At 40.4% G+C, this 27,370-nt stretch overlaps 1 protein-coding gene across 4 annotated transcripts in view; it reads left to right on the forward strand.

The window, feature by feature from the left end:
* The window catches only part of fam168a (family with sequence similarity 168 member A), a 125,339-nt gene that overhangs the window by 62,311 nt on the left and 35,658 nt on the right, over positions 1 to 27,370 (forward strand). For all 4 annotated transcript variants that reach the window (XM_072262811.1, XM_072262814.1, XM_072262813.1 and 1 more), the window contains exon 3: positions 19,059 to 19,139. In XM_072262811.1, the coding sequence (XP_072118912.1) occupies positions 19,059 to 19,139 (81 nt within the window). The remainder of the gene's footprint in view (positions 1 to 19,058; positions 19,140 to 27,370) is intronic.

The raw sequence follows: 27,370 nt of genomic DNA on the forward strand, positions 1-27,370 counted from the left end.
ACTGCACTGTAATACAGATACATCTGTCTAGACTCTCCCCTTCTCACTGGAGGTAAATTCTATCATGTGTTCACTGTCTCTTAAGGATTCCTTGACCTTAAGCTCCTGAATTGAATCTGGTTTATTACACAATACCCAATCCAGAATTGCCTTTCCCTTAGTGGGTTCAATCAAAAACTGCTCTTAAAAAGCTATCTCGTAGGTATCCTACAAATTTCCCCCTTGGGATCCACCTGCATGTTGAAATTCCCTATGACTGTTGTAAAGTTGCCCTTTTTACATGACTTTTCTTTCTCCCGTTGTAATTTGCAACCCACATCTTGGCTACTGTTTGGGAGCCTTTATATAACTCCCATCAAGGTCTTTTTACCCTTGCAGCTTCTTAACTACCCACGTAGACCTGACATTTTCTGAACCTAAGTCACTTTTTTCTGAGGACCTTGATTTAATTTTCTTTACACCAACAGAGCCACCCCACCATGTCTGCCTGTCCTTTTGATGCTATGTGTATCATTGGATGTTAAGCTCCCAACTATGATCTTCCATCAGCCACAACTCAGTGGTGCCCACAGCATCGTGCCTGCCAATCTCTAACTGTGCTATAGGATCATCATCTTCATTCCGTATGCTATGTACATTCAAATATGACACCTTCGGTCCTGTATCATTTTTTTTTTGTTCTAATCTTACACTTCAACTCATCCCACTGACTGAAAATTTGCCCTTTCATCTGCCTGTCTGTCCTCTGTCTCACTACACACCGCATCTAGTTGTAAACCAACTGCCCCATCCTCAGCCCTATCTCCACTTCACATCCCCCACCAAATTAGTTTAAACCCTCCCCAACAGCTAGCAAACCTGACCACAAGGATATTGGCCCCCCATCCCCCATGGGTTCAGGTGTAACCTGTCCTTTTTGTACAGGTCATACACACCCCAGGAGAGATCCCAATGATCCAGAAATGAAACACTGATCCCTATCTCAATTCCTCAGCCGCACATTCATCTGCCAAATCGTCCTTTTCTTACCTTCACTGGGACGTGGCACATGCAGCAATACAGAGATTACTATCCTGGAGGTCCTGTTTTTCAGCTTTCTACCTAACTCCCTTTATTCACTCTTCAGGATGTTCCTCCCTTTTCCTACCTGTGTCATTGGTATCAATATGTACCATGACTTCCACTTGTGCACTCTCCCCGCCCTTTAGAATGCTTTTGTCCTGATCCGAGACATCCCTGACCCTGGCACCTGTGACGTAACATAGCATCTGGTTGTCTCTTTCTCATCCATAGAATTTCCTTACTGCTCTAACAATGGAATCCTCTGTCACTACTGCACTCCTCCCCGCACCCACTTCTGAGCCGCAGAGCCAAACTCAGTGTCAGAGACCTGACCTGACCTTTGCTAGGTCATCTCCCCACCTCCTCAACGGTATCCAAAGCGGATATCCTAACCATATGCAACCTTCCAATGTCAATAAGACCAAGGAATTGATTGTGGACTTCAGGAATGGGAAGTTGAGGGAACAATCACATTAGTTTTCATTGAGTGATCAGTACTGGAAAGAGTGAACAGGTTCAAATTTCTGGGTGTCAATGTCTCTGAAGATTTATGCTGGGCCCAACATATTGATGCAATTACAAAGAAGGCATGACCATGAATATATTTCATTAGGAGTTTGAAGAGAATTGGTATATCACCAAAGACACTTGCAAATTTCTATAGATGTACCATGAAAAGTATTCTATCTGGTTGCATCACTATCTGGTATGGAGGGGCTGCTGCACAGGATCAGAAAAAGCTGCAGAAAGTTGTAAACTCAGCCAACTCCAGCATCCAGGACACCTTTAAAAGGTGATGTCTCAAAAGAGTGGCATCGATCATTAAGGGCCCCCATCGCCTAGGATGTTTCTTCTTCACTTTGCTACCACCAGGAATGGCAGAATCGGAATCAGATTTATTATCACCGGCATGTGTCCTGGGGCCTGCAGGCACATTCTCAATGTTTTAGGACCAGCTTCTTCCCCTGTGCCATCAGATTTCTGAATGGACAATGAACTCATATGCACTACCTATTTTTCTTCCTTTTGATCTTTTTGCACTAATTGTAATTTTTTGTTTATTTCTTACTGTTATTTAGGTTATTATTATGTGTTGCTATGTACTGCTGCCACAAAACAAATTTCATGACATATGCCAGTGATATTAAAACCTGATTCTGATTCTAATTGTGTTAATTTTTTCAAAGTGAGCTTGGGGGGGTGGGGAGGAGATTAAGGGCATGAAACTTGCTTACGTGGGTTTGGGGCTAGAAAAGAGTATTCCAGGGATGTTGTGCAGAAGACATCTGAAGTTGCTGAATAGATCTTTTACTTCCAAGATGTCATTAGTATACTGAAGGTAAATAAATGATACATTTGCAACTCCCATCATTGTGTGGTGATAACAAGGCTATCTGTTCTCTGCCATGTGGATTAGAAATGGGACCTTGGGTCTACCACACCCATTCACTACAAGCGACCATCTAAGCAGATCACATTTATTAGCATTTATCTGTGCTTGTCCATATACTATTAAAATAAGAGATTCTCTTCATCATTCCTTCTGTGTGCAAGTTTCTTTCTCACTATCCCTCTAAACCACCTTGCCTTTATTCACCTAGTCCTCCAGGTTTTAACACCTCTAAAATTGGGACAGGTTTCTTGCTATCTACCACCTCTATTACCACCTTCATTCTAAATTAAGTAGTAGGCAGATGTTCTTTGCTGTGGGCAAAAATTCAAGTAGGCATCAATAACTATTACCCCACTGCGCTTACATCTATTGGCCAAATCAGTGGTGGTGATGAATAGGCATACAGGAAGGAGATTGAAAACTGAATGTCAACAAGATCAAGGTTGCTGTAGATTGTAGACATCAGGAGAGGGAAATCAGAGGTCCATGAGCCAGTCCTCATTGGAGGATTAGAGGTGGACAGAGTCAGCAACTTTAAATTCTAGGGTGTTACTATTCCAGGCGATCTATCATGGACCCAGCACTTAAGTGCAATTGTGAAGAAAGCACTGCAGCACCTTCACTTCCTTAGGAGTCTGCAAAAGTTTGGCATGACATCTAAAACTTTGACAAACTTCTGTAGCTATGTAGTGGGGAGCGTATTAACTGGCTGCATCATGGCCTGATATGGGAGCATTAATGCCTTTGAACAGAAATTCTTATAAAAAGTAGTTGATTCAGCACAGTGCATCATGGGAAAAGCTCTCCCAACTGTAGAGCACAGCTACATGAAATGTTGTCTCTTTTCTCACTGGTGCCTTCAGGTAGAAGGTACAAGAGGCTCAGGACTTGTACCAGCAGGTTCAAGAACAGATACTACCCCTTAACAATCAGGCTCTTGAACAAAAGGGGATAACTACACTCAACTAACCATTCATTGATAGAGGTGTTCCCACAAACAACGATCTTACTTTAAGGACTGTTTATCTCATTATCGCATGTTGTCATATTTATTGCTATTTATTTATATTTGCATAGTTTATGGTCTTCTGCACTCTGGTTGATCTTTCATTGATCCTATTACAGTTACTATTCTATAGATTTGTTGAGTATGCCCACAGGAAAATGAATCTCAAGGTTGTATGTGGTGACATACATGTACATTGATAATAAAGTTTACTTTGAATGACTGCTAGGAAAATGGAAAACTGCCCTGGGGCAACTTTATGTAAACCCAGTGTGTTTCAGTGTCAGAGTCAGATGTGAATTCAATCTCTGGAATGGTTGGGAAGGAAGGAAGAAAAAACTTCACATGTACAGTACAGTGAAAATCGAAACATGCTGGGAATTGTGTCGTTTTGCATCAATGTCCAAGGCAGTATTAGGGACCCACAAGTGCCACCACACTTTCACAGCCAAAGTAATGTGCCTTCAGAACACTATAAACAGGCAAAATCTCCATCAGCACAGGTGCACCATGAGGCTGTGTGCTTAGCCCCCTGCTCTACTCACTTTAGCTCCACTGCCATAGTTAAGTTTGCTTATGATATCACTGTCTTTGGCTAAATCACAGGCAGTTTATTAATCAGCATATAGGAGGGAGATTGAAAATCTGGCTGAATGGTGCCACAATAACAACCTCACTCTCAATGTCAGCAAACCAAGGTGCTGATTATTGACATCAGGAGGAGGAAACCAGAGGTCCATGAGCCAGTCCTCTTTGGGGGATCAGAGGTGGAGAGGGTCAGCAACTTTAAATTCCTCATTGTTATCATTTCAGAGGATGTGTCTTGGGCCCAGCACATAAGTGCAATTATGAAGAGAGCATGACAGCATCTCTACTTCCTTAGAGTTTGCAAAGATTTGGTGTGACATCTAAAACTTTGACAAACTTCTATAGATGTCTGGTGGAGAGTATATTAACTGGTTGCTTCAGAGCCTGATATGAAAACACCAATGCCCTTGACCAGAAAATCCTTCAAAAAGTAGTGGATATAGCCCAGTCCATCATGGGTGCAGCCCTCTCCACCAATGAGCACATCTATACAGAGTGCTGTTGAAGAAAAGCAGTATCCACCATAGTGATCCCCGCCACTTAGTCCCTGCTCTCTTCTCGCTACTGCCTTTAAGAAGGTGGTACAGGAGCTTCAGGACTCTCACCACCAGGTTCAGGAATAGTTATTTACCCATCAACCATCAGGTTCTTGAACAAGTGGGGATAACTTCACTTGACTTCAATTGCCCCATTTCAAATGTTCCTACAACCTAATGGATTCACTTTCAAGGGCTCTTCATTTGGTGTTTACTATTTATTGCTTATTTATTTATTACTATTTGTTTTTCCTTTTGTATTTGCACATTTTATTGTCTTTTGCACGTAGTTGTTTATCCACCTTGTTGACTGTAGTTTTTCATTGATTCTATTATGGTTCTTGAATTTACTGAATATGCCTGCAAGAAAACTAATCTCAGGGTTGTATGCGTTGACATGTATGTACTTTGTAAGAAGTTTATTTTGAACTTTTGAATCTATACATAGAAAAGAAATTCAGTACTAATTTCCTTCAGGAACCTTCAGACATGTCTCCACTAGAAGCTGTATGCCAAATCTACATCTGTTACTCAAGACTTCGAAAGGTTTTAAGTCTGCCATTCTAAGTATTTGCTGGGTCCATTGATTGTGGCACCTTCCAACAAAAAAGAGAATGATTCTCCTTCCATATAACAAAATACGAGTCAGCATGAGAAAATGTCATTGATTTCTCTAACTTCCAATAACCACTCCCCTCTATTTTCCTTCCCCCCCAACTGTTTCCCATCGCCTTTCATCTCACCGCCCCCCCATCTGCACTCCCTGTTTTCCTCTTTTTCCCATTTCTGTGCTTTCACGACTTCGCTATAACCTTCACTTCTCTCCCTCTGGTTCATCACCTCCAAAGTAAAGTAAATTTATTAGCAAAGTATATGCATTAATTAGCACATACTGCCTGGATATTCACTTTCTTCCAGGCATTTACTGTATAAGGAAAAATACAATAGACTTTATGAAAAGCTACATATAGACTGACAAACAACCATGTACAAAAGACAGGCTGTATAAATAAAAAGAATACCTAAAATTTAAATAAAAAAAAATTGAAAGTGAATCTGTAGGTCATAGACTCAGTGGTAGTGGTGATTGAAGTTATCCATATCGATTCATGAGCCTGATGGCTATAGGATAATTGTTAATGAACTTGGTAGCATGGGATCTAAGGCCTTTTGTTCCTGCCCAGTGTTAGTAGCAAGAAACAGACATGACCTGGATGGTGGGGGTCTTTGGGTGCTGCTTTCTTGTGGCAGTGCTCCATATAAATGTATTCAGTGGTGGAGGGGGGTCTTTGACTCTGTTGGACGGCGCTATATGCACCACCTTCTGTAGTGTTTCCATACCAGGCCACGATATAACCAGTTAGAGTATTTTACACTCTACATCTATAAGATGTTTGTCAGTGTTTTTGGTGGTGTGGCGAATCCACACAAATGTCTAAGAAAGTAAATGTGCTGTCATGCTTTGTTTGTAATGACTCTTGCATGCTGGTCCTAGGGAAAGTTCCTCTATAAAGTTTGTTAACTCTAAGGAATTTAAAGCTCTACCTGTCACCTCCTTGCTTCTCGCATTTGCTTTTAAAGATTCAAGATTCAAAAAACTTTATTGTCATTCTAACCGTACATCCGCTCTGCAGGGCAGAATGAGACAGGGTTTCCCAGGAGCAGTGCAATCATAACATAACAAACGCAACACTAAATAATAAGCATAATAATAATTAGTAAAACACAACAGCCACATGTCAGTTAAAATCAAGTTATAAGTGTCCAGTGCAAGTTAAAAGTGTCCAAAGCAGAGTCAGGTAGAGCAACTATTTAGCAGTCTGACTGCCTGTGGGAGGAAGCTGTTTAGTAGCCTTGTAGTTTTAGTTTTGATGCTCCTGTAACGTTTGCCTGATGGCAGAAGAACAAACAGTTCATGGAGAGGGTGTGAGGGGTTTTCTTCCTCTTTCCCAACCTCCCGCCTTCCCCCTCTCACTTGGGTTCAGCAATCACCTGTTAGCTTCTGCTCTTCCTCCCACCCTTTTACTCCAGCTTGTGTCCCTTTCCTTTCCAGCTCTGATGAAAGATCTTGGCTTGAAATGTCGACTGTCTGTTTTCCTCCATAGATGCTGCCTGACCTGAGTTCCTGCAGCATTTTGTGTGTTTTGATCATGTATTATAGTGCTGGGTGTCATTGTGTAAATGGAATAAGATTAAAAATTTTACTGATTTAAAACACATTGGATTTTCTATATTTGTGCAGTATTTAATGTTTTATCAACAGTATATTAAAGCATTATTCAGTATGCAGTATAGCAGCTAGGTGTGAATGCTTGAGATACTATGATGGTGTTCTCTGATGCAGAGAAAAATCTAGATGTTATAAAACTTATCCTGATGTCATGATCAGGAAAATGTTATTACTCAGGATTGGGGAATTAATGAGTAATTTAAAAATCAATTTGAGATGGATTAGGAGAAATTGCTTTTCGTAGAGAATTTAGATAATGGAATGGTTTATCACAAAAAATAGTTAAAACTGTGCTACATACTTTAAAAGAGATGATTGAAATATTTTCATATGGTTATAGCAAAAACTTTTCAAAACTGCAATTTGTGGTGTTAAAATGCTTGAGTTAGTCTTTTGAAATGAACTTTAATTCTTAGTTTGTTTTAAATAGTATTATGGAGGTTTAGCCTCCAGTGGAAAACTTGCCTCTTGTGAAATAAGGTCTTCTGGCTATCTTAAGCATGGCCTCAGTTCTGAAATAGGCTATCAATTCTAAGTCTGACATGGGCACAAAATTGGTCATTATGATTGGAGGACAAAAGCTGTAATATGAGCTAACACAGAATCAAGTTGAATATTAATTAGTCCTTTCATGTTACATCTTACAATTTATATACTTATTGAGCACATTATTGCTGATATTGCTGCAGTTAAACCTACATTGTCTTCGGTGTTTGCAATTCGGTGTTTTCAACACTTTTTGAGCATTTTAAATTAACTTTAATATTCAGTGTTAAACTGAATATTAAACAGTTCACTTGCAAAGAACATTTTCAGATGGGTTAATTTTCTAATTAATTCCTGATGGCATTTGGAAGTAGACCCTGAATGTGTGGTTGACACAGGTTTGTTTCCAGTATCTCAAGTTATTTGTCGCTTACTGTTAATGTGCTAAGAATGCAAAAACAGTTTGTAAAAAGAGGGTTTATGTGGAGCTAATTGACTTTGTTCTGAGAAACTTAGTAATTAGCATGCCACAGATGTGGTTACTATGACGATCTTGCGCAGTCTCTCTGGGTCAAGGATACTTTCAGTTCTGTAGATTAAGGTGGTTGATGAAGGGTAATGTGGGTCTGCCATAGATGGTGGAGGAGATTGATGGAATGGGTGGGTGGTGTGGAGGGGATGATTCTAACAAAAGGGTAAGGTTCTCAGTGTCATCCCAAATATGGTAAATTTTGATTGGTCAAGGACCATTAATGCTTGTGAATTGGTGTTACAGATGCCAGATATTTTGAGAACACTTCAGAATATTCTTGAATTTTTCGTCTATCCTGGTGGTTGTTTGCCATGCTATAACTTGGACTAAAGTGCCTGATTTGGGACTTTAGTGTCAGACAACTGAATGATGTGGCCTGGCCATTGAAGTCATTGTCAGTTGGCACAGAGTCATATTGCTTGGTCTGCTTTGTCAATGACAATCATTCAGAACCTATTTGCCTCCACTTGTCCATAACCTGTGCCTTTGCAATTGAAGTACTTGTCTAGATACTTAAATATTGTGAAATTCTCTGTGTCCATCATCCTTTCAAGAACTGTACTCAGAACCCCAGCTACCTGCTAAGTGAAAATGCTTCCTTGTATCCTTTTAAAGGTGTTACGCTTCACCTTAAACCTTCATCCCTGATTACTAATATTTCTGCTCTGGGAAAAAGTTTAGCATTGACTGCCTTGCCTATGGCCTTCATAATTTTGTATGCCTCTATTAGGCCCCCTGCTCAGCTTTCTCTACTTCAAGGACACTTCGTACCTAAGGCACTTCATCTCGGCACTATCTTGTACATCCTCTGAAAAGGAATCACAATCCTTTCATAATATACCACAGCTTACCTTCTCTTATCCTTTGTCCTTTACTTAATGGCACTTATTATGTTCATATGTATTCTTGCCACCCTGTCTACCTGTGCTGCCACTGTCACAGTTCTAAAAATTAGAGTAGCTTTATTTGTTGCACATACGTGTAAACAAAGCATTTCACTGCATGTTTCGATCAATGCCCAACACAGTTCAAAGATATGCTGGGGGTTAGCCCATAAGACTCGTACTTGTAAAACCAACATAGCATGCCCCCAGCTTACTAACCCTAACACATACACATTTGGAATGTGGGAGGAAATTCATGCAGTCATGGGGAGAATGTACAAACTCCTTTCAGACAGTGGTAGGAATTGAACCCCACTAGAGCTGTAACATATCATGGTAGCTGCTAGGCTGCTGTGCTGACCCAAGTCCAAGGTTGTGCTGGACTTGTTCCACAGTACTCTTTAGGGTCATACAAAGATGAAATATATCTTGACCTTGCTTCTCATACATTAGGATTAAATATATGAGAAGGTTGACTCTGTGGTTAAGAAGGCATACGGTGTATTGGCCTTCATTAATCGTGGAATTGAATTTAGGAGCCAAGAGGTAATGTTGCAGCTATATAGGACCCTGGTCAGACCCCACCTGGAGTACTGTGCTCAGTTCTGGTTGCCTCACTACAGGAAGCATGTGGAAGCCATAGAAAGGGTGCAGAGGAGGCTTACAAGGATGTTGCCTGGATTGGGGAGCATGCCTTATGAAAACAGGTTGAGTGAACTTGGCCTTTTCTCCTTGGAGCGACGGAGGATGAAAGGTGACCTGATAGAGGTGTATAAGATGATGAGAGGCATTGATCGTGTGGATAGTCAGAGGCTTTTTCCTAGGGCTGAAATGGTTGCCACAACAGGACAGGTTTAAGGTGCTGGGGAGTAGGTACAGAGGCGATGTCAGGGTTAAGTTTTTTACGCAGAGAGTGGTGAGTGCATGGAATGGGCTGCCGGCAACAGTGGTGCAGGCGGATATGATAGGGTCTTTTAAGAGATTTTTGGATAGGTACATGGAGCTTAGAAAAATAGAGGGCTATGAGTAGGCCTAGTAATTTCTAAGGTAGGGACATGTTTGGCACAACTTTGTGGGCCGAAGGGCCTGTATTGTGCTGTAGGTTATTGCGCATTGTTGGAGCTCACTGTTTGTTCATTTGTTCCCGTTGACCTCCAAGTGTAGCCGGCCCTCAGATCCTCGCTCCTCAGTCCACTCCATCCAGTTGTCTTCCAACTCTCTCCATTCGTGTCCTCTCTCTCCATCACTCCCCAACAAAAGACCATGAAAATGTCTCTTCCAGGCGCACAAGAAAGAACAACATTTCTCCCATTGGATAACATACATTCCAAAGCCCCATTATCTCTAGTCATAACCCAAACATTGCTGCTACAGAGAAGCCATTACATTAGCCTTAGCAGTGAAACCTTACAGCGTGTTACACAAGTTCTAGAGATTTTTGCAGGTCTTTTGCTGTTACCCTTAGGTTCTTTTTCACCTCCTTCAGCATTGCGATTTATGCTGTTGGTGTGATCTTTGCAGGACACCCACTCTTAAGGAGAGTAGCAACAGTACTGAATTTCTTCTATTTGTAGACGGTGGGCTGATGAACGTTTGGGTCTTTAGAAATGCTTTTGTAGCCTTTTCCAGCTGCATGCATCCCTACAATTCTTCTAAGGTCCTCTGAAAGTTGGTTTGATTGAGCCATGGCACACATTAACTGCTTTTTCTTGAGAAGAGCAGGCTCTGTCAGTAACTGATTTTGTGTCTTTTTTTATAGGCAGGGCACCTCTAAAACCACACCTCCAATCCCATCTCAGTGATTGGAACACCTAACTCCTAATAGCTTTTGTAGAAGGCCTTACCCCAAAGGTTCACACACTTTTTTTGAACCTGGACTGATTGTTTAAATGGTGTACACTGTTTTGATAAGAAATCCAATTGATTATGCATGATTAGTTTAGGCAGATGTGATGTCTATTATTGTGACTTCGATGAAGATCAGACCATAATTTTATGAATAATTAATGCAGAAAACCATAAATTGCAAAGGGTTCACAAACATTTTCTTGCAACTGTATATAGCACTGCTCTACCTTGGCATTTTCCTGATCTACTGTTCCACTGTTCTACCCTTGCATCTTTATTGCTTCAACAAAAACTGTCTAGTTTGTTAAACTTAACCTCCCCAGCCGAATCAATCACGACTATCCCTTAACAACTGGTTATCCCAAAAATTATGTTATAGCAACCTTGGTTATTCTCCCGCCTTTTGTGATCTCACTTGTTGCTAAATTGGAGTAAGAATCTCCTTTAAAGCCCCAGCAATCTCCCCTCTTTCCTCTCTTAACAACCTGGAAGAGATCCTATCACGCACGGCAACTGATCCACTTTAAGGATCAAGGCAGCCAACATCTCCTTTGTGATGTCAACATGCTCCTGACCATGCTGTATTCCAAGTTGGTGAATACAGGTGTCCCCCGCTTTTCGAACGTTCGCTTTACAAAACCTCACTGTTACGAAAGACCTACATTAGTACCCTGTTTTCGCTTTCAGAAGGTGTTTTCACTGTTACGAAAAAAATTCAGCACACGATAAAAGCCAGCATGTGCCCCGAGCAGCTACTCTCCCCTGGATTCGGAACTGCTTTGCTTTAACACGTGCCTGTGAGCAGCCGTTTGCAAGATGAGTTCTATGGTATCGGAAAAGCCTGAAAGAGCTCGTAAGGGTGTTATACTTACTGTAAAACTAGACATAATTAAGCGTTTCGATCGTGGTGAACGAATTAAGGACAAAGTGAGTTTGGCTTGTGGAAGCTGATGAACATGATGTTGAAGAGGTTTTGGCATCCCGTCACCAAGAACTGATAGATGATGAGCTGATGCAATTGGAAGAAAAAAGGATAACAATCAAAACTGAATGAGTAATGATAAAGTACAACTTTAATTTTGAAAGGGTACGCCGGTTTAGGGGATGTTTGCATAATGGTTTGAGTCCTTATTAAAGAACTGTGTGATAGAAAAATGCGCGATGCTCAGCAGTCAAGCAAGCCTTCCACATCAGCCACAGCAGATGACGAACCTCGACCTTGGACATCGAGAGGTGGGCAGAGATAGGAGAAGATGAGCTTCCTGCTCTAATGGAAACAGACGATGAGATGACACCCCAGTTTTCCCACCACCCCAACCCCCAGGCCACGGACAGATACTGTACCGATTCGCGGAGAATGCAGCAGTAGCCGGGAGGCACACAGCACATCTTTAAGAAAAAGGCTGAAATAAACATGCTAATTAATTAGGTGCCGCCGACACATAATTGTCGGCCCAGATCAGAGACGACGCAATCGGAAATCGGCACTGATCTGGGCCGACAATTACGTGTCGGGTGGCACCTAATTAATTAGCTTGTTTATTTCGGCTTTTTTCTTAAAGATGTGCTGTGTACCTCCCGGCTACTGCTGCATTCCTGCATGCTTTGCGGCAATGTATCACTCAGCGCCTGAAGGGTGGGGGCCACTGCACCACTCAACCTGCGACGACTCAGTCTAACACACCATCATCTGTGTGCTCGGCGCTGTCCCAATTCCGGTAAGTGATACTACACTGTACATACATTATTTCTACTTTATATAGGCTGTGTATTTTTACGTGTTATTTGGTATGATTTGGCAGCTTCATAGCTTAAAGGTTACTGGTGAGAGTGTTTTTGCCAACAGCGCTTGTGTGAGATTTTCTGCCAGTGGTGCTTGCGTGAAATTTTTGCTACTGAGAACAGTTCAGTGATGATTGTGGAAAAGTATTTCTACTTTATATAGGCTGTGTACTTATCATATCATTCATGCTTTTACTATATGTTACTGTTATTTTAGGTTTTATGTATTATTTGGCATGATTTGGTAGGTTATTTTTTGGGTCTGCGAACGCTCACAAAATTTTCCCATATAAAAAGAATTACAAAATACACATGGACTAAGATGTTAACTGTCCTGTGCTATCACCAGTGGGATTATCAGTTGATCTGCCACCTGTCTTCAGGAGTTTCGGCCCGCTTATGATCAAGACTCCCTCGAGGTGGTGGGCCAGCAGTGCTAAAGCACCACCTTCCACTGGTGAGCTTAAAAACTTGGCACCTGCCTCTTTCAGGGTTGTTGGTCACTTCCAACATGGTAATTGCTTCTTTGCTTTATGACATTTCGGCTTACGAACCGTTTCATAGGAACGCTCTACCTTCGGATGGCGGGGGAAACCTGTACTGATGCAAGTACTCACTTGTTATCTTTCCGATTTCCTGTTTCTAGGCTTAATTTCCCTGTTTTGTCCTTGAGCGGTCCTACTCTGTCCCTTTGTTACCCATTTGCTTTTAATGTACGTGCAACATGCCTTGTGATTCTCTTCAATTGTTCTCACCAAGAGCAGTTCATTGCCCCTTTGGGCCCCCTAGGTTTAATCTTTCTCCTGCTTTATATTCAAAGGACCTCTCTGATTTCAGCTTAAAACTCAAATACTTTTTTTGACTAAATCTTCGGTATCTGTTATTATGTTGCGATCCTTATCATTCTTCAACATGAAAAAAAGTTGCTCCTGAATTGTGACCAGCTGACATTTAAATGACTCCCACATATCCCAAATTACTTTCCCTAGGTAATTGTGGCATTGTAATGTATCATGTCCATTGTCTCTGTAGATATGACTAATTGGAAGGTGGTTGAGGAGGACCTACCTTCTCAACCTGCAGATGGTTGCAGTTACTTCCTCAGGTTCCTCTGTGCCAAATTTTAGCAGTTCAGCAAGAGTACTGACAGCTCTAGCCACCTTGTCAGTCTGGGGTGGCAGCAAGATTACCAGGAAGCTTGCTGTTGGACAGAATTTATAATATTGAAAGGTTTCTTCAAAATGCTATTTTAAACAGCTTCTGATTTTGGTGAAAAATACTTGTTTACTGTTGTTTTAAAGTTGCCAGAGATGGTCAAAATGTTTTAAAGCTGTTTGAAATAGTAAACCAGTTAGTTTTTTTCATGTTGGGGGTGGTATAATGGAAGAGAGCATATGTTTATGATGAGAGGTAGGAGGTATTGAGGAGATCCATGGAGAGATTTTCTTTCAGTGGTTGAAATCTGGACTGCACTACCTGAGGAGGCGGTGGAGGCTGATTCTCGACATTTGAGAAGCCTCTAGATAAGCACTTGAATCACCAAGGCATAGAAAGCTATGGACCTTGGGTGGGTAATTGGAATTAATAGGGATAGATACAATGGGCAGGGTGAAAGTGGGAGGCTAAAGGGCTTGTTTAATTGTGCTGTACAGCCCTATGATAAGAATTGTGCTGATGTTTTAGATTTACACTGTAGGTGAAGATTGTGTACACTGAATTACACGTGCTAGTCATAAATCTGAGATTTTGAGGCAGTAATTAAGGAGATTGATGTAGGGTTGGTGATATATAGATTTCTAAATCTTAATAAGATGATAAGCATAGGGGTCTGAGGGATGTTTCAATCCAAAATTGGCTGGGTGATAGGAGCCAGAGTATACTGGGATTTTAACACAAAAAAATCTGCAGATGCTGGAAATCCAAAGCAAGATACATAACTTGCTGGAGGAACTCACCTGGCCAGGCAGCACCTATGGAAATGAGTAAACAATCAACATTTTGGGCGGAAACCCTTCATCTTTTCTTTTCCATAGATGCTGCCTGGTCTGCTGAGTTCTTCCAGCATTTTGAGGGATTTTCTTCTGACTTGAAATCTAGAACAAGTGGGTACTGCAGAGACCTTTGTGAATAACAAGGGGTAAGTTAGTAGATGACATGACAATTAGTGCAGTCATGGATAACAAGGTTGTTTAAAGATGCAGCAGAGCATAGAACAACTGGAACATTTGGGGGAGTGTTGGCAGACAGAAGTTAATCCATTTAAGTGTGAGATAATGAACTTTGCATGTCAAATTCTATCAGGTGTTACGTACCCCGTAACTGGGTTGCCAAACCAGCAGAAATGGACCACTTAGTTGGAGTCTGGTTAACAGAAACTAATAAAGTTTTATTAAAGAAATGAGCAACACAGTATTCTAATCGTAAGGATATAAATGCAACAGGTTAGCAATGATAAAACACACATGTACACAGAACTAGGATAATAGGAATCAATCAAGCTCTATCGCAGTCTAGGGGTAAAATGATCAGTCTCAAGTGACGCAGAGTTCAGTTCAGCTTAGTACAGTTCGCAGTAATCGCTGTTGTGCCGTTGGGGAGAGAGAGAGAGATAATGTGCAAATCTGATTCAGATAGACCTTTGTTCTTTGCAGTTAGCTTTCGGGCGAACCCTTTTAATGTCTTATGTGGTCACCGACTGTGACCCCTCCGTTCCGGATACGACCGTTCTTCCGCGGTGAACTCGGCACCCAGGCAAGGGCGGACACACACACCACGTTCCCACCAATCGTACCCTTTCACCCTGTACGTCTATGGTCGGTTCCTGCAACCAGACCTCCAAACTCCCACCGACTTGTGGGGGCACACCGCTCTTCCAGGGTCTCGTGATCTCGTGGTGTGTGTCGTGCCTTAGCGAAGCTGTTCTTTTTATCCCCCTGCTGGGGTATCGCCTGTCCATCAAACTTCAAACAGTTCAGGTTCAAAGCAACTGGTCTGTCAATACTCGGACTGGTGTCTCTTTTTGTTATCTCTCTCTCCTCTCTCATTAACATTTTGAACGTTTCTCCATTTGTCTCTTTTATCTCTCTCATCAGCATCAATCTTCTGATAACTTGGTTTGTCGTCACACAGGGCATATAGAATACACTACCTTTCCCTTCCTTTGTCTCGTTAGTGCCGTCAGTGAAAAATGCCAGTGTGTTGAACCTCCCCTGGTGTCCTCCCGATCTCTTGCATTGTAAGGGCTTTGGTCTTGCAGTGTTTTTGCTATAGAAGGTGCACCATTTAATGCCCATGTCTGTGTATAAATCCTTTTGGTAATATGCTGTGATTCTTTGTATTTCAGTAACTGCATTTTTATGTGTGGTTCAGGAATGACCTTAAAGAACTATCTCATGAAGTAATGTCTTTATTTGTATTAGCTATCTGGATGTAGGCAGGCCACAACTGACTGTTATCTGTGTAGTAACAGACAACCTGGTTATTAGGCATCAGTCAAGGAGAGAGAAATAAATTCGTTCAATTTAAAGCAATCGGTACGATGAACATTTATTGCACCAGAATAATAACTGTTCATACTGTAGGAAAAGATTAAGAGCAGGTTTCTTTCCAAGTTGCATTTTATTCTGGAAATGCATCATTGTTCCTTCATTGCTTTGTCTAAATTATGTAACTCGAGTTTGTGGTTATATCTACAGAAACATTCCAGTGGCAGTAGAATCTATTTTCTTGCCTTTAGTAAATGTTGACCTTGCTTGCAATGTCCATGACCAGACAAACAAAGGAAAAAAAATTAACTGTTCTTGGAGTGCCTTGATTAATACTTCCAGTTAATGTTGTATGTTTGTCCATCAGGTAACATCAGCTTAGATGAACCCAACTGCGGTGTTAAATTAGTCTCCTGTTTAATTTCCCCATCAGTCCATCAATGGGATACTTATTAATCTTAAAGCAAAACACATTGGTACTGGAAATCTAAAATGAGATACAACATACAGAAGCTGCTTAGAGCAGCTGATATCTGTAGCATAAGTCCTGGGCATTGTAGATTAATGACCATTTGTCAGGACTTAAAGTGGAAAGTATTGAGTTAATTGCAGAAATGAGTTTGGAATGGGAGAAAAGAGCAAAAGCAAAGATCGCACAGGGCTGAAGGCAGAAGAGAATGATTTAAACAGGACAATAAGTCAAGTCAGTTAAGATGGTATTGGGGCTAGTAAGAAAACAGATTTAAATGGGAATCATTACTACATCTGCCTGAAACTGGAGGCATTGCTTAGAATGTGAAATTAAGCATCTGTTTGGAAAACTGTAAGGATGAGATACTATTCAATATTAGGCTGAGTTTTCTTTAACTCCTAAACTGTTCCAGATTGGCCCAAGTTGGAATGTGGTTGGTAATTAAAATGCCAAGCAACTACAAGCCTGCAGTTGCATCCTGAGTTGAGATCTTCCTCGATGCAGGAGGAATCATGTTATGAGCAGCAAGTGATGATATGCTGCATCTTTTAAAAATTACAAATAGGATCAGTGGGTTTGGAGCTCATCTCCTATACGTATTTATAGAGGAAGGTCCCATTTTGGTCAATCGAAGGTGTTATAGTCTTGAAAAATTTTTTAATGATTGCAAGACTCTGCTGGACATTAAAAACTTAATGTATGGCAGGCCCACCCCATCAGCGAGTTGCTTGTTGATGGAAAAACTGAAGGAGTGGGACGGTGCGGACTGTGATGCTGTCTGGGACGTGGAGGCGTTGGTGCACGAAGGAGGTGTGCTTTCTAACAGCGAGAGATCATTTTAGTTGCTTCTCTTGTGATTGCAAGATTCTGTTGGACATTGGTGTGGAATGCTGCGTTCAATTCATTGGTTTATGGGTGAACAGCAGGAGAGCTGTGTGACTTCGGTCATAGCAAAGACAAGGCACGTCACATGTTTGCAGCCACCGGGGGCGGGGGGGGGGGATCAGAGTCGTGCACTCCAGTGAAATGCTAGAGACAGTGTGGTGCTGCGGCCGTATCAGAGTTGGTGCTGCTTCCCAGTGTTGGCTTGGCTGAAGACAAGCTGGATGGTGTTCAGCTGCAGACTGCTACAACATACATGGACTCAGGGACTTGGACTATAGTTTTTGTGTGCCTGTATTTTACTGCTATGTTGTACGTGCCTTGTGCTGTGTGTGATTATTGGTACTGTGTTTTGTACCTTGACCTCAGAATAATGCTCTTTGGTTTGGCTAGATTTATTGGTGTTCATGTATGGCTGAATGACAATTAAACTTTAACTTGATGAGGGAAGCAATGATAATTTATGGAAAATAATCACTGTGTCTTGGGGCTGGCTGATAATATTAGAGGAAAATCAATTAAATGACATCTTAGTTTCCATTGTATAAGAAATTATGTTCTCTTCTATGAAGTGCAAGAAGATGATGGGAGAAGATGTATTAATGCTTACCTAGAATATTGCTTGAACTAAGGTTATATCTCAAAATAGATTGAACTGACTTGGATCTTATTCTCCTGAGGAGGGAATTAAAGTGGACTAATCTGAGGACTAATATAATGAAAATGCTTGTATCTTGTTGTCAAGTCCAGGAGTAAGCGCTGTCAACATAATGGTGGTCTGATGGAGTGTGCTGAAACATTTTAACCTGGAGAGGAACTGAAATATGGGGCATACAACCATAAGGCAAAAAATATAAATAAAAAATGAAATAAATCTATGCTTACCAATATGAACATTTCAGGGAACCTAAGGGAGACAGAATTAGAATATTTTGAGGTTATCGGTTCTAAGTAAGAGGTGTGCATAAACCTATTAAATACTGGAAATGTTTTACCATTGTGTACTTCAAGTATTGCTGGGCATAGTGATGCCTGTGCTATAGCAGTTCCGGTATATGGAATTCACAAAACACTACAAAAATCTGAGATGCAGAATAAACATGTGCTCTTATGAAATTGAGGTGGGGGAAGAATAAAAATTTTTCTACTTTCGCTTAATGAATGTACATGTAATGTAGTTTGTGTTACACAAAATCATGTTATGAACTATTGTCTAGGAACAAATCCTCCCCCTGTAATGCGGGGGTTACCTGTAATGATTTGTAATTGAGTGCATCTTGTATTGGGAATATTAGTCGCAAACTTCCTGTCTTGGTTTGGAATTGGTTTATTATTGTCACGTACTGAGATGCGATTGACAGTTTGTCTTGCATACTGTTCATACAGATAAAGTAATTACACAGCATATTGTGGTAGAAGAAGATAAAGCAATAGCAGAATGCAGAATAAAGTGTAACAGCTATAGAGAAAGTGCTGTACAGGTAACAATGTATGAGATAATTTGAAGATCAAGAGTCTATCTTATTATACCAAATGTAATGTACTAGTATCACAATCATTTTCTCTTCTCCACTGTGCTGTCGACCCTGTCAAAAACAAGTTTCTACTTTTGTGCTGGAGCCTCCAGCTAGATAGGGAATCCATGAAAAATTCATGTCCTCTCAAAAATATGGAGAATATACCTTTTTTATAATTAGTAGTGTTGGTAAAGTGTAAATGCTGCATGTGGATAACCAATAACAAATGTTACTAGGGAAATACTGAATTTTAATGCGTTTTTTTGTAGAGGCTATCTTGATACTTGCTTGTTAGCACTGCTTTTGATTTGAGCATACTATATCACTTAACATAATGTTCTGTTTCATTGTTCAGGTTATCCTGCAGGTTACCCTACAACTGCACCAGCCTATACTGCTAATATGTATGCTAGTGGCAGTCCTGGATATCCTCCAGGTAAGCTTTTTGAACTCTTTTGTTTTCCATACTCAGTGCATTTTAAATGATAAGCTGATGTTCATTGTGCATTCACGTAATAAATTACATCTTTTGACAACTTATTCAGAATTCAGACATTTTCTAATAGAGGAAAGTAATGGGAAGGATATTCCTAGACCCAGCTCATTCCCTACATTCTCCATTTGCTTAGTCTGGATGCAAAGGTTGATGTGAACATGTCATTACATTAGGTAATGAGATCTCAGTGGCAGCATGGCCCGAGGTATTATACAAAGGAGATGCTGCCTGGGAATACCATGAGAGTCTTATCAGAAAGCAAAGCCTGTTTGAAAATTCTGATGTTCAGACATTTGGCAATTATCAGACTGGATATAAGAAATATAAAAATAAATTTCAAGCTAGAACTTTAGTGAATGCGCACTCAAATATCTGGAAACATTAAACTGCAGGAAAATTGTTTACTTTCATTTCTCAAAGCAGAGGCTAAGAATTCCCATTGAATTAAATAGGGTCTCTAATCCTTCACCAGCTATGCCTTGGCATAAGATCAAAGGTGATTTCCTCAACAAGTAAAGAAAGTAACACTTCTGTGGCTTGTGTCATTCAGTAAAACTGGGATTTGCAGGGAGTCTGAAAGTCAAGAATATCCATCTGAAAGGTTGAACACTGGATCATCACCTTGAATTTGCCTACTGCAACCAGAGCAGGGGTTCCCAACCTGGGGTCCATGGACCCCTTGCTTAATGGTATTGGTGTAAGGCATAATAAAAGATTGTGAACCCCTGAACTAGAGGATCCACTTTATAACTTTGATTTTTCCCTTTCTCCCACTTCCATTGAATGAAAGCTTGGATTTAAAGACAAAGAACAGTTTGAGGATGAATCCTGGTTGAAAAGTAGTTCTGGGAGGGATGGAACAGTGAATGTGATTCAGCTAAGAAATTGTTTGTATGAAGATATAAGGAACTGAAGCATGAGTAGGCCATTTAACCTTTGTCACTTACTTCATATTCAGTAAAATAGTGCTGGATCTTACCTGTATGAACATTATATCCCTTGCATTGTTCAGTTTCCAGAAATTTATTGTTTTTTTTAAGCATGGAGTTCAGCAATGATTTTGACACAGACCCATATGACAGGTTATCAAAAATGGATAGCAGTAAATTGGATTCAAAATTGGCCTAGTGATGGTAAGCAACCAACTGTTAGGTGCTCTCGTGGCAGGAAAATGGTTACCAATAATGTTCAGTTAGGCTCTGTATTTGGTAATTCACATTTTGTAACCTAAGACTTAAATATAGGATAAAAGAGTTGCAGAAAATCTTATTGACCATGGTTGTAGGTAAGTTACAGGAAACAGACTTGTGGGAAAAGTGGCATCTGATGCAGACAGATAGAATTTCTAATAGGAGGTTATGAAAATAGAAGAATTAGATAATTACTTTGTCTGAAAACAAATCTGGCCAGGTATAATCAAGGGTTCAGTAAGATCGAGGGCCTGAGGGATCTGTAAGCTGGGCAAAAGTACTAGAGAGCTGACAGATCCCAAGGACTTGATGATCTACACCCAAGGTTTTGAAATATGTGCCTTCAGAGATGGCAGACACCCTAGTTGTCATCTTTCAGGATTCTACAAATAGTCTGAGGGTAGCAAATGCAATACCACTATTTAAAAATGGAAGGAGAAAGAAAGTGGAGAACTGCTAATCTGTAGCTTCATATCAGTGATGGGGAAGAAGGTTGAATTTACTTATATTGAAATATTTAATAACAATCATACTAGGATTGAGCTTAGATTCATGTGGTAAAATTATGTATAACTGAACTGCTGGAGCAATTTGAGGCTGTGATGTAGAAACAGCAGAGAGGAACTGTTTCTGTTCGTGGAGGTGTCGAAGATATCTGGAGGATACTGAATGAAGCTGGCTGGTAAAATAACCGAAAGTGACGTGAAGAAGAATGTTCTAAAATGTAAACAATTCAGATCTGAAATGCCTACCGGGAATCATTTCTATATTGAGCAAGCATTGGCTGAGTTGGTCAAATGGATGTAGTCATTCAATCATTTGATTCAAGAATAATTGAGGCATAACATTTAGCGGAGCTCAAATAAAAACCAGGAGATGGAGAGTGGTTATTAAAAACAGTGAAGATTAACTGTTATTATGTACATTTTAAAACTTGGACCTGACTTATTAGTGTGACTCAGGCAAATACCCTTGTAATCCCTGAAGTGTTGATCATTTTCAGTGTAGTTGGAGAAAGTTATTGATGAGATTCTAAGTAATTTTATGTTTGCATAGTGTGGCTTGTGTTACAGAAAGTCCCATTATCACATAATAGGCAGTAATAGTGCTGTAAGCAATGTTGCCCATGTAATGCAAATAGTGTTTCCTAATCCATTAATCACGTTGGAATGAATCTGCATTATGGAAACGTATGTTATAGCAGAACCACCTATACAAATATGAGAATGAAAGTTTCATCTGTTTAACCTCAGAATCTTGTTTTAACCTACTGAGCTGTCTCCTGGCAATTTGCCAGTAGTTCTGAATGGAACTGACAGTCTTGATCTTTGTAAACACACTGTCAAGCTGGAAGTTCAGGACTTGTTCACAAACTTGGATGTCCAAGTCTGTCAGTTTGCATTACCAGTAGACTCTGGTGAATCACCTCTTGAACTCATCGGCACATTGCCCAGGACACATTGATTGTAGTGGGGAATGTAACACATAAGATTAATAGGCTCCAATGAGAAGTTGTTAAACTATTTTGTTTTAATTACATATTTTTGGGTGTTTTCCATAACTTCAGCTTTTATCATCTCTCAAAACTTCTGTTGGGGTTGTGATGTATTCTTTGGCAGACACTCTTCACTTCACAGCATCTAGACCACAATTGCTGAAATCCAGTTCATGGAAAGCCAATGAGATGGACCCACCACACCTGAACTAAGTAGAAGGGGCGGGGTATGGGATGGAGGTGGAATGGGATGTAGTATCTCTTGAGGAAATGCGTTCTGGCCCATTGTTTTCCAAAGCTGATGGTTCTACCAAGAAAAATAACTTCTAAAGTATTAGAAAAGTTGAATAGTCCTTAATGAAGGAGAATAAGATTTTTTTCAGTATTATAATATACTTGTGAATTTAAGAAATACTGTAAAAATCACTTGCTGTCAGTTCTCTATGTGAATGCTGTACAAAAGTTCATTTATGAAAAGTTGTTTTCATAATTTATCCTGATGTGGGTGTGGTAGACTTTTGTATACTCTGCAGGCTCTTGTTTGCAAATACCTGAGTATACTCAGAAACTTCTTCTTCCTTTAACTTTAAGAGATGCCTCTTTGTTCTTTGTTCCTAGTTCTTTATTTCCAGCAAGCACTTACTCTTCAGGAACCAGTTACTTTTATCATGTTTATGCAGTGAAATATAATGCCAATTCAGATTGCTTTATGAAAGCTGTAGGTTTTTGGATTCTAAATGTCACATAAATCAGCATCTCAATCTCAGACATCTAAATGAAACTATTGATAATAGCAGCAGGCTATTCTATATTGTGTTAGAGTTCCCAAGTACCCACTTACTCCATCACTACTTTATTAGTTCCTGTCAGTCACTTTATGTATAGCCTAGCGTCACTTTACAGACATACAATCAATCTATGTATATAAACTATCTTAGGTATTTATATTAATTTTGTGTTCTTTATTTTGGGTGGGTTTTTTTGTGCTGCATCGGATCCGGAGTAACAATTATTTTGTTCTCTGGACACTTGTGTGCAGGAAGTGAATAAACAATCTTGAATCTTGAATTAGTAATTTGAGCATAGTCTAGAGTTTCTAGCTAGCTCTGTTAGCTTCTTTGTCATTGACGAAAATCCTATTGTGTCATAGCATGTTGGCATTATGATGCTACTGCTGCAGATTTGAGTATTTGCCTGCATTTATAAACAGTGCTAGCAGTACTCTGGCTTAACTACACCAATGTTTTCCTATATGCTTTCTCACATGCTAAATGAAGATCTTTAGTGTATTCAAATACACAATCCATTGCCAAAGCGTCTTCATTGTTCTCATGGACTTGATTCATTTTATTGAAATTGCTTATAACCTCCAGTTCTTAGCTTGAATTGATGGAGCTAGTGTACTGATTGTTAAGCTTGTGTTCATAAGTTATTGGTGTATCTTTTGATAATTATCTTTAACTTATGCAAATATTTACAGATTATGTATTTAATGTTGTGCTAATTGAAGTAAAGTTAGTACAATTGTAGTAAAACTAACTGGTTGAAGGGCCACGCAATATCCCAAATCTTGTACAGCATTTAGAAGTAACTTGTGGAGTATCTGTACAAGATTTGGGATACAGCAATTATCTATTTGTAATAGGTGATGTTTAAACAGCTGTTTACATGGTGCAACTATTTGGCAGGTTGCTTAACCATTCCTCCCTCCGCATTTGCAGGTTTGACTGCAATCTAGATTAATAGTGTGGAACTATCTCCAGCTCCAAATCTACTAGAATTTGCAAAGTTGGAACTAATGTTTCTCCTCTTCAGTTCATTAAACCATTTTGATATTTGATTTGGTTTTTGATTTTGTTGTTAAAGTCCATTTTCAATGCTGATATATCAGAACTTCCAAAATAAAAAATTTATAGACAAGTTTAAATAATGTAAACTTAATTTTCTATCGAGGCAGTTGCTGCTTTCTATTTTCCATTTGAATATTCATTTAATGAATTATTAACATTTGGACTATTTTTGAGACTTTTTTGCCAAGAGATAGGAAGGGAGAAAATATAACCTACCTTTTATCAAACAATGTACCTTTTAATAACATAAGATTTGAGATTAGCTGCCAAATCAAAAATAAAGATTTAAAAACCAAAAAGGAAAAAAAGTTTTCAAAGTAAGTTTATTATCAAAGTACATACTGCATATATCACGATATACAACCCTGAGATTCATTTTCTTGCAGGGCTTTGCAGTAAATATAACAAAACACAATAGAATCAATGAAAAAGGCACACAAAAACAGACAAAAGACACCAAACTGTGCAAATACGAAAAGAAAAAAACAAACAAAATAATGATTAAAAAGTGATAAATATCAAGAATATGAGATGAAGAGTCCTTGAAAGGTTGTGGAACAGTTCAGTGATGAGGTGAGTGAAGTTATCTCTTCTGGTTCAAGAGCATGATGGCTGAGGAGTAATAACTGTTCCTGAACCTGGTGGTGAGAGTCCTGAGGCTCCTGTACCTCTGTCCTAATGGCAGCAGCAGAAAAGTTTGGCCTGGATGGTGGGGGTTCTTGATAGTGGATGCTGCTTTCCCACAGCGCCACTCCTTGTAGATGTGCTCAGTGGTGGAGAGAGCTTTGCCTGTGATGGACTGGGCTGTATCCACTACTTTTTGTAAGCTTTTCCATTCAAGGGCATTGGTTCCCATACCAGGCCATAATGTAATCAGTCAGTATAGTCTTAACTATACATCTATAGAAGTTTTTTGAAGTTTTAGATGTCATGCCGAATCTTCACAAACTTCTAAGAAAGTATAGGTGCTGCCTTGCTTTCTTCGTAATGGCACTTTCATGTGGGACCAAGGATAGATAATCAGAAATGATAACAATGAGAAATTTAAAGTTGCTTTTCCTCTCCACCTCTCATTCCCTGATGAAGGCTGGCTCATGCACCTCCGATTTCCTCCTCCTGAAGTCAATAATCAGCTCTTTGGTCTTCCCGACATTGGGAGAGGTGTTCTTGTAGCACCACTCAGCCAAGTTTTCAATCTCCGTCCTATTTGTCCCCACGTGTGATTCAGGCAATGAAAGTGGTATTGTCAACAAACTTAAATGTGGCATTGGAGGTGTGCTTAGCCTGGCATATGTGTAATTGAGTAGAATGGTGCTGAGCACACAGTTTTGTGGTGCAAGTGTGCTGATGGTAATTGTGGAGGAGAAGTTGCCAGTCTGAACTGACTGGGGTCTGTAAATGAGAATATCAAGGATCCAGTTGCATAAAGAGGTATTGAGGTTAGGTCTTGGAGCTTATTGATTAGTTTTAATAGTATGATAGTTTTGAATGTTGAGAGCTTGTAGTGGGATCTAGACCAGCTGGAAAAATGGGCTGAAGAATGGCAGACGGAATGTAGACAAGTGCAAGGTGCTGCACCAGGAAGGACCAACCAGGGGTAGGTCTTACACAGTGGATGATAGGGCACTGAGGAGTGCGGTAGAACGAAGGGATCTGAGAATACAGGTTTAAAGGTTCAAAGGTCAAATCTAATGTCTGAGAAGTGTATAAAAACTTTGTACAATATACATCCTGAAATGCTTTTTCTTCACAAACATCCACGAAAACAGAAGTGCCCCAAAGAATGAACGACAGTTAAATGTGAGAGCCCCAAAGTCCCTCCCCAGTTCCCCCTTCCCGTGCCTAATTGGCAGCAAGCAACGATCCCCCCTCCCCCAACCAGCAAAAAAAAAGTGCATCGGTACCGTCACTGAGCCCAAGCGTGTGCTAAGCAATAGCAAAGACACAGACCGAAGTTACCCCAAAGCTTTCACATTTCATTCAACATTCGACAAACCACAGGTTCTCTCCCTCCCTGGCAAGGGAGAGGGAGGTGTCCCCCATTTTCACAGCGAGTGGGAGACATAACAACAGCCCGCTGGTTTATGATGTTAAAAGTCCATTTCGTCGCTTTTTTCGAGCTCTGTGTCTGAAGATCGCAAAGACCTCGGGTAAAGATTTTCCAGCCTCCCCGATGACACACGAGTCCTGCCACGACACCAGCCCTCGATCCACCCGCCTCTAGAGCCCTGAGATCTTAGGCTTCCAAACACGATTGAGACTCTCAGGCCAAACCCTTGGCATGTTGAATAACGACCAATCGTGAAACCCCGAGAACAGGTCCCATTCCCGCAAAGAACAGAAGCCTGCGTGTAACTCCAGGTCAGGGTCTTCAAAAGAACCCTGAAAGGGAAAGATAAAGATATTAAAGATGAAAATAGAGCTGTTTCCGAAGATGCAAGCAAAGGAGTAGCCGTTAGGCGCCATTATCCCTCCTAAGCTCTGCTCTCCCTCCATAATTCATTGAAAGTATTGGCTCAGGTAGGTAGGGTCGTAAAGAAAGCTTTTGGCATGTTGGCCTTCATAAGTCAAGGTATTGAGTACAGGAGATGAGATATTATGTTGAAGCTGTACAAGACATTAATGAGGCCTAATTTGTAGTATCGTGTACAGTTTTGGTCACCTACCTGCAAGAAAGAGTACGGAGAAGATTTACAAGGATGTTGCAGGGACTGGAGGACCCAGTTTATAAGGAAAGATTGAACACATTAGGGCTTTATTCCTTGGTATGGAGAAGATTGAGGAGAGGGTTGATAGAGGTATACAAAATTATGAGGGGTATAGATAGGGTAAATGCAAGCAGGTCTTTTCCACTGAGGTTGGGTGGGACTATATCTAGAGGACATGGGTTAAGGGTGAAAGGTGAAATGTTTGAGAAACATGAGGGGAAATTTATTCACTCAGAGGGTTGTGAGATGTGGAACAAGCTGCCAGTGCAAGTGGTGCGTGCAAGTTTGATTAACACATTTGAGAAAAGTTTGGATAAGTAGATGGATTGGAGTGCTCTGGGTGTAGGTCAATAGGACTAGGCTATTTAAATTATTTGGCATGGCTGAGATGGGCCAAATGGCCTGATCAGTGCTGTACTTCTCTATGACTCCATGTTGGCCTCCTCCAATCCTCCAATGGGTCTGTCCTTCTAGCTGATCCTCAAAATCTTTAGTAAGTTCTTTGATATTGTTCCAAGGCTTTCAGGTGTCTACTATAGATGATCCAAGATTCGGCTCCATACAGTAGTGTAGGAAGGACAACTACCCTATAGACCAAAGTTTTCTTTGCACCTGTCGGTCATGATCTTCAAGGCTCTTGTCATTAATCTTGCATATGCTCCACCAACGCTACTCAGGTGGTGATTGATCTCCAAATTGATGTCTGCTTTTGAGGAGAGAATGCTTCCAAAGCAGGGAAAGTAGTGTATGTTTTCAAGGGCAATATCGTCAACTTTTATGGAGGGTTGGATAAATGGTTGGGTGGGGGATAATATAGAACCTGTGTCTTTTTTATATATTCAAAACAAGACTTGGGACTCTTTATGCCTTGGCATACATTGGCGATCTCTTCAGAGTGTGCTGTGATGGAGTTGTTATCTGCATACTG

Source organism: Mobula birostris, chromosome 7 (assembly GCF_030028105.1).
Source record: "Mobula birostris isolate sMobBir1 chromosome 7, sMobBir1.hap1, whole genome shotgun sequence".
Lineage (NCBI taxonomy): Eukaryota > Metazoa > Chordata > Chondrichthyes > Myliobatiformes > Myliobatidae > Mobula > Mobula birostris.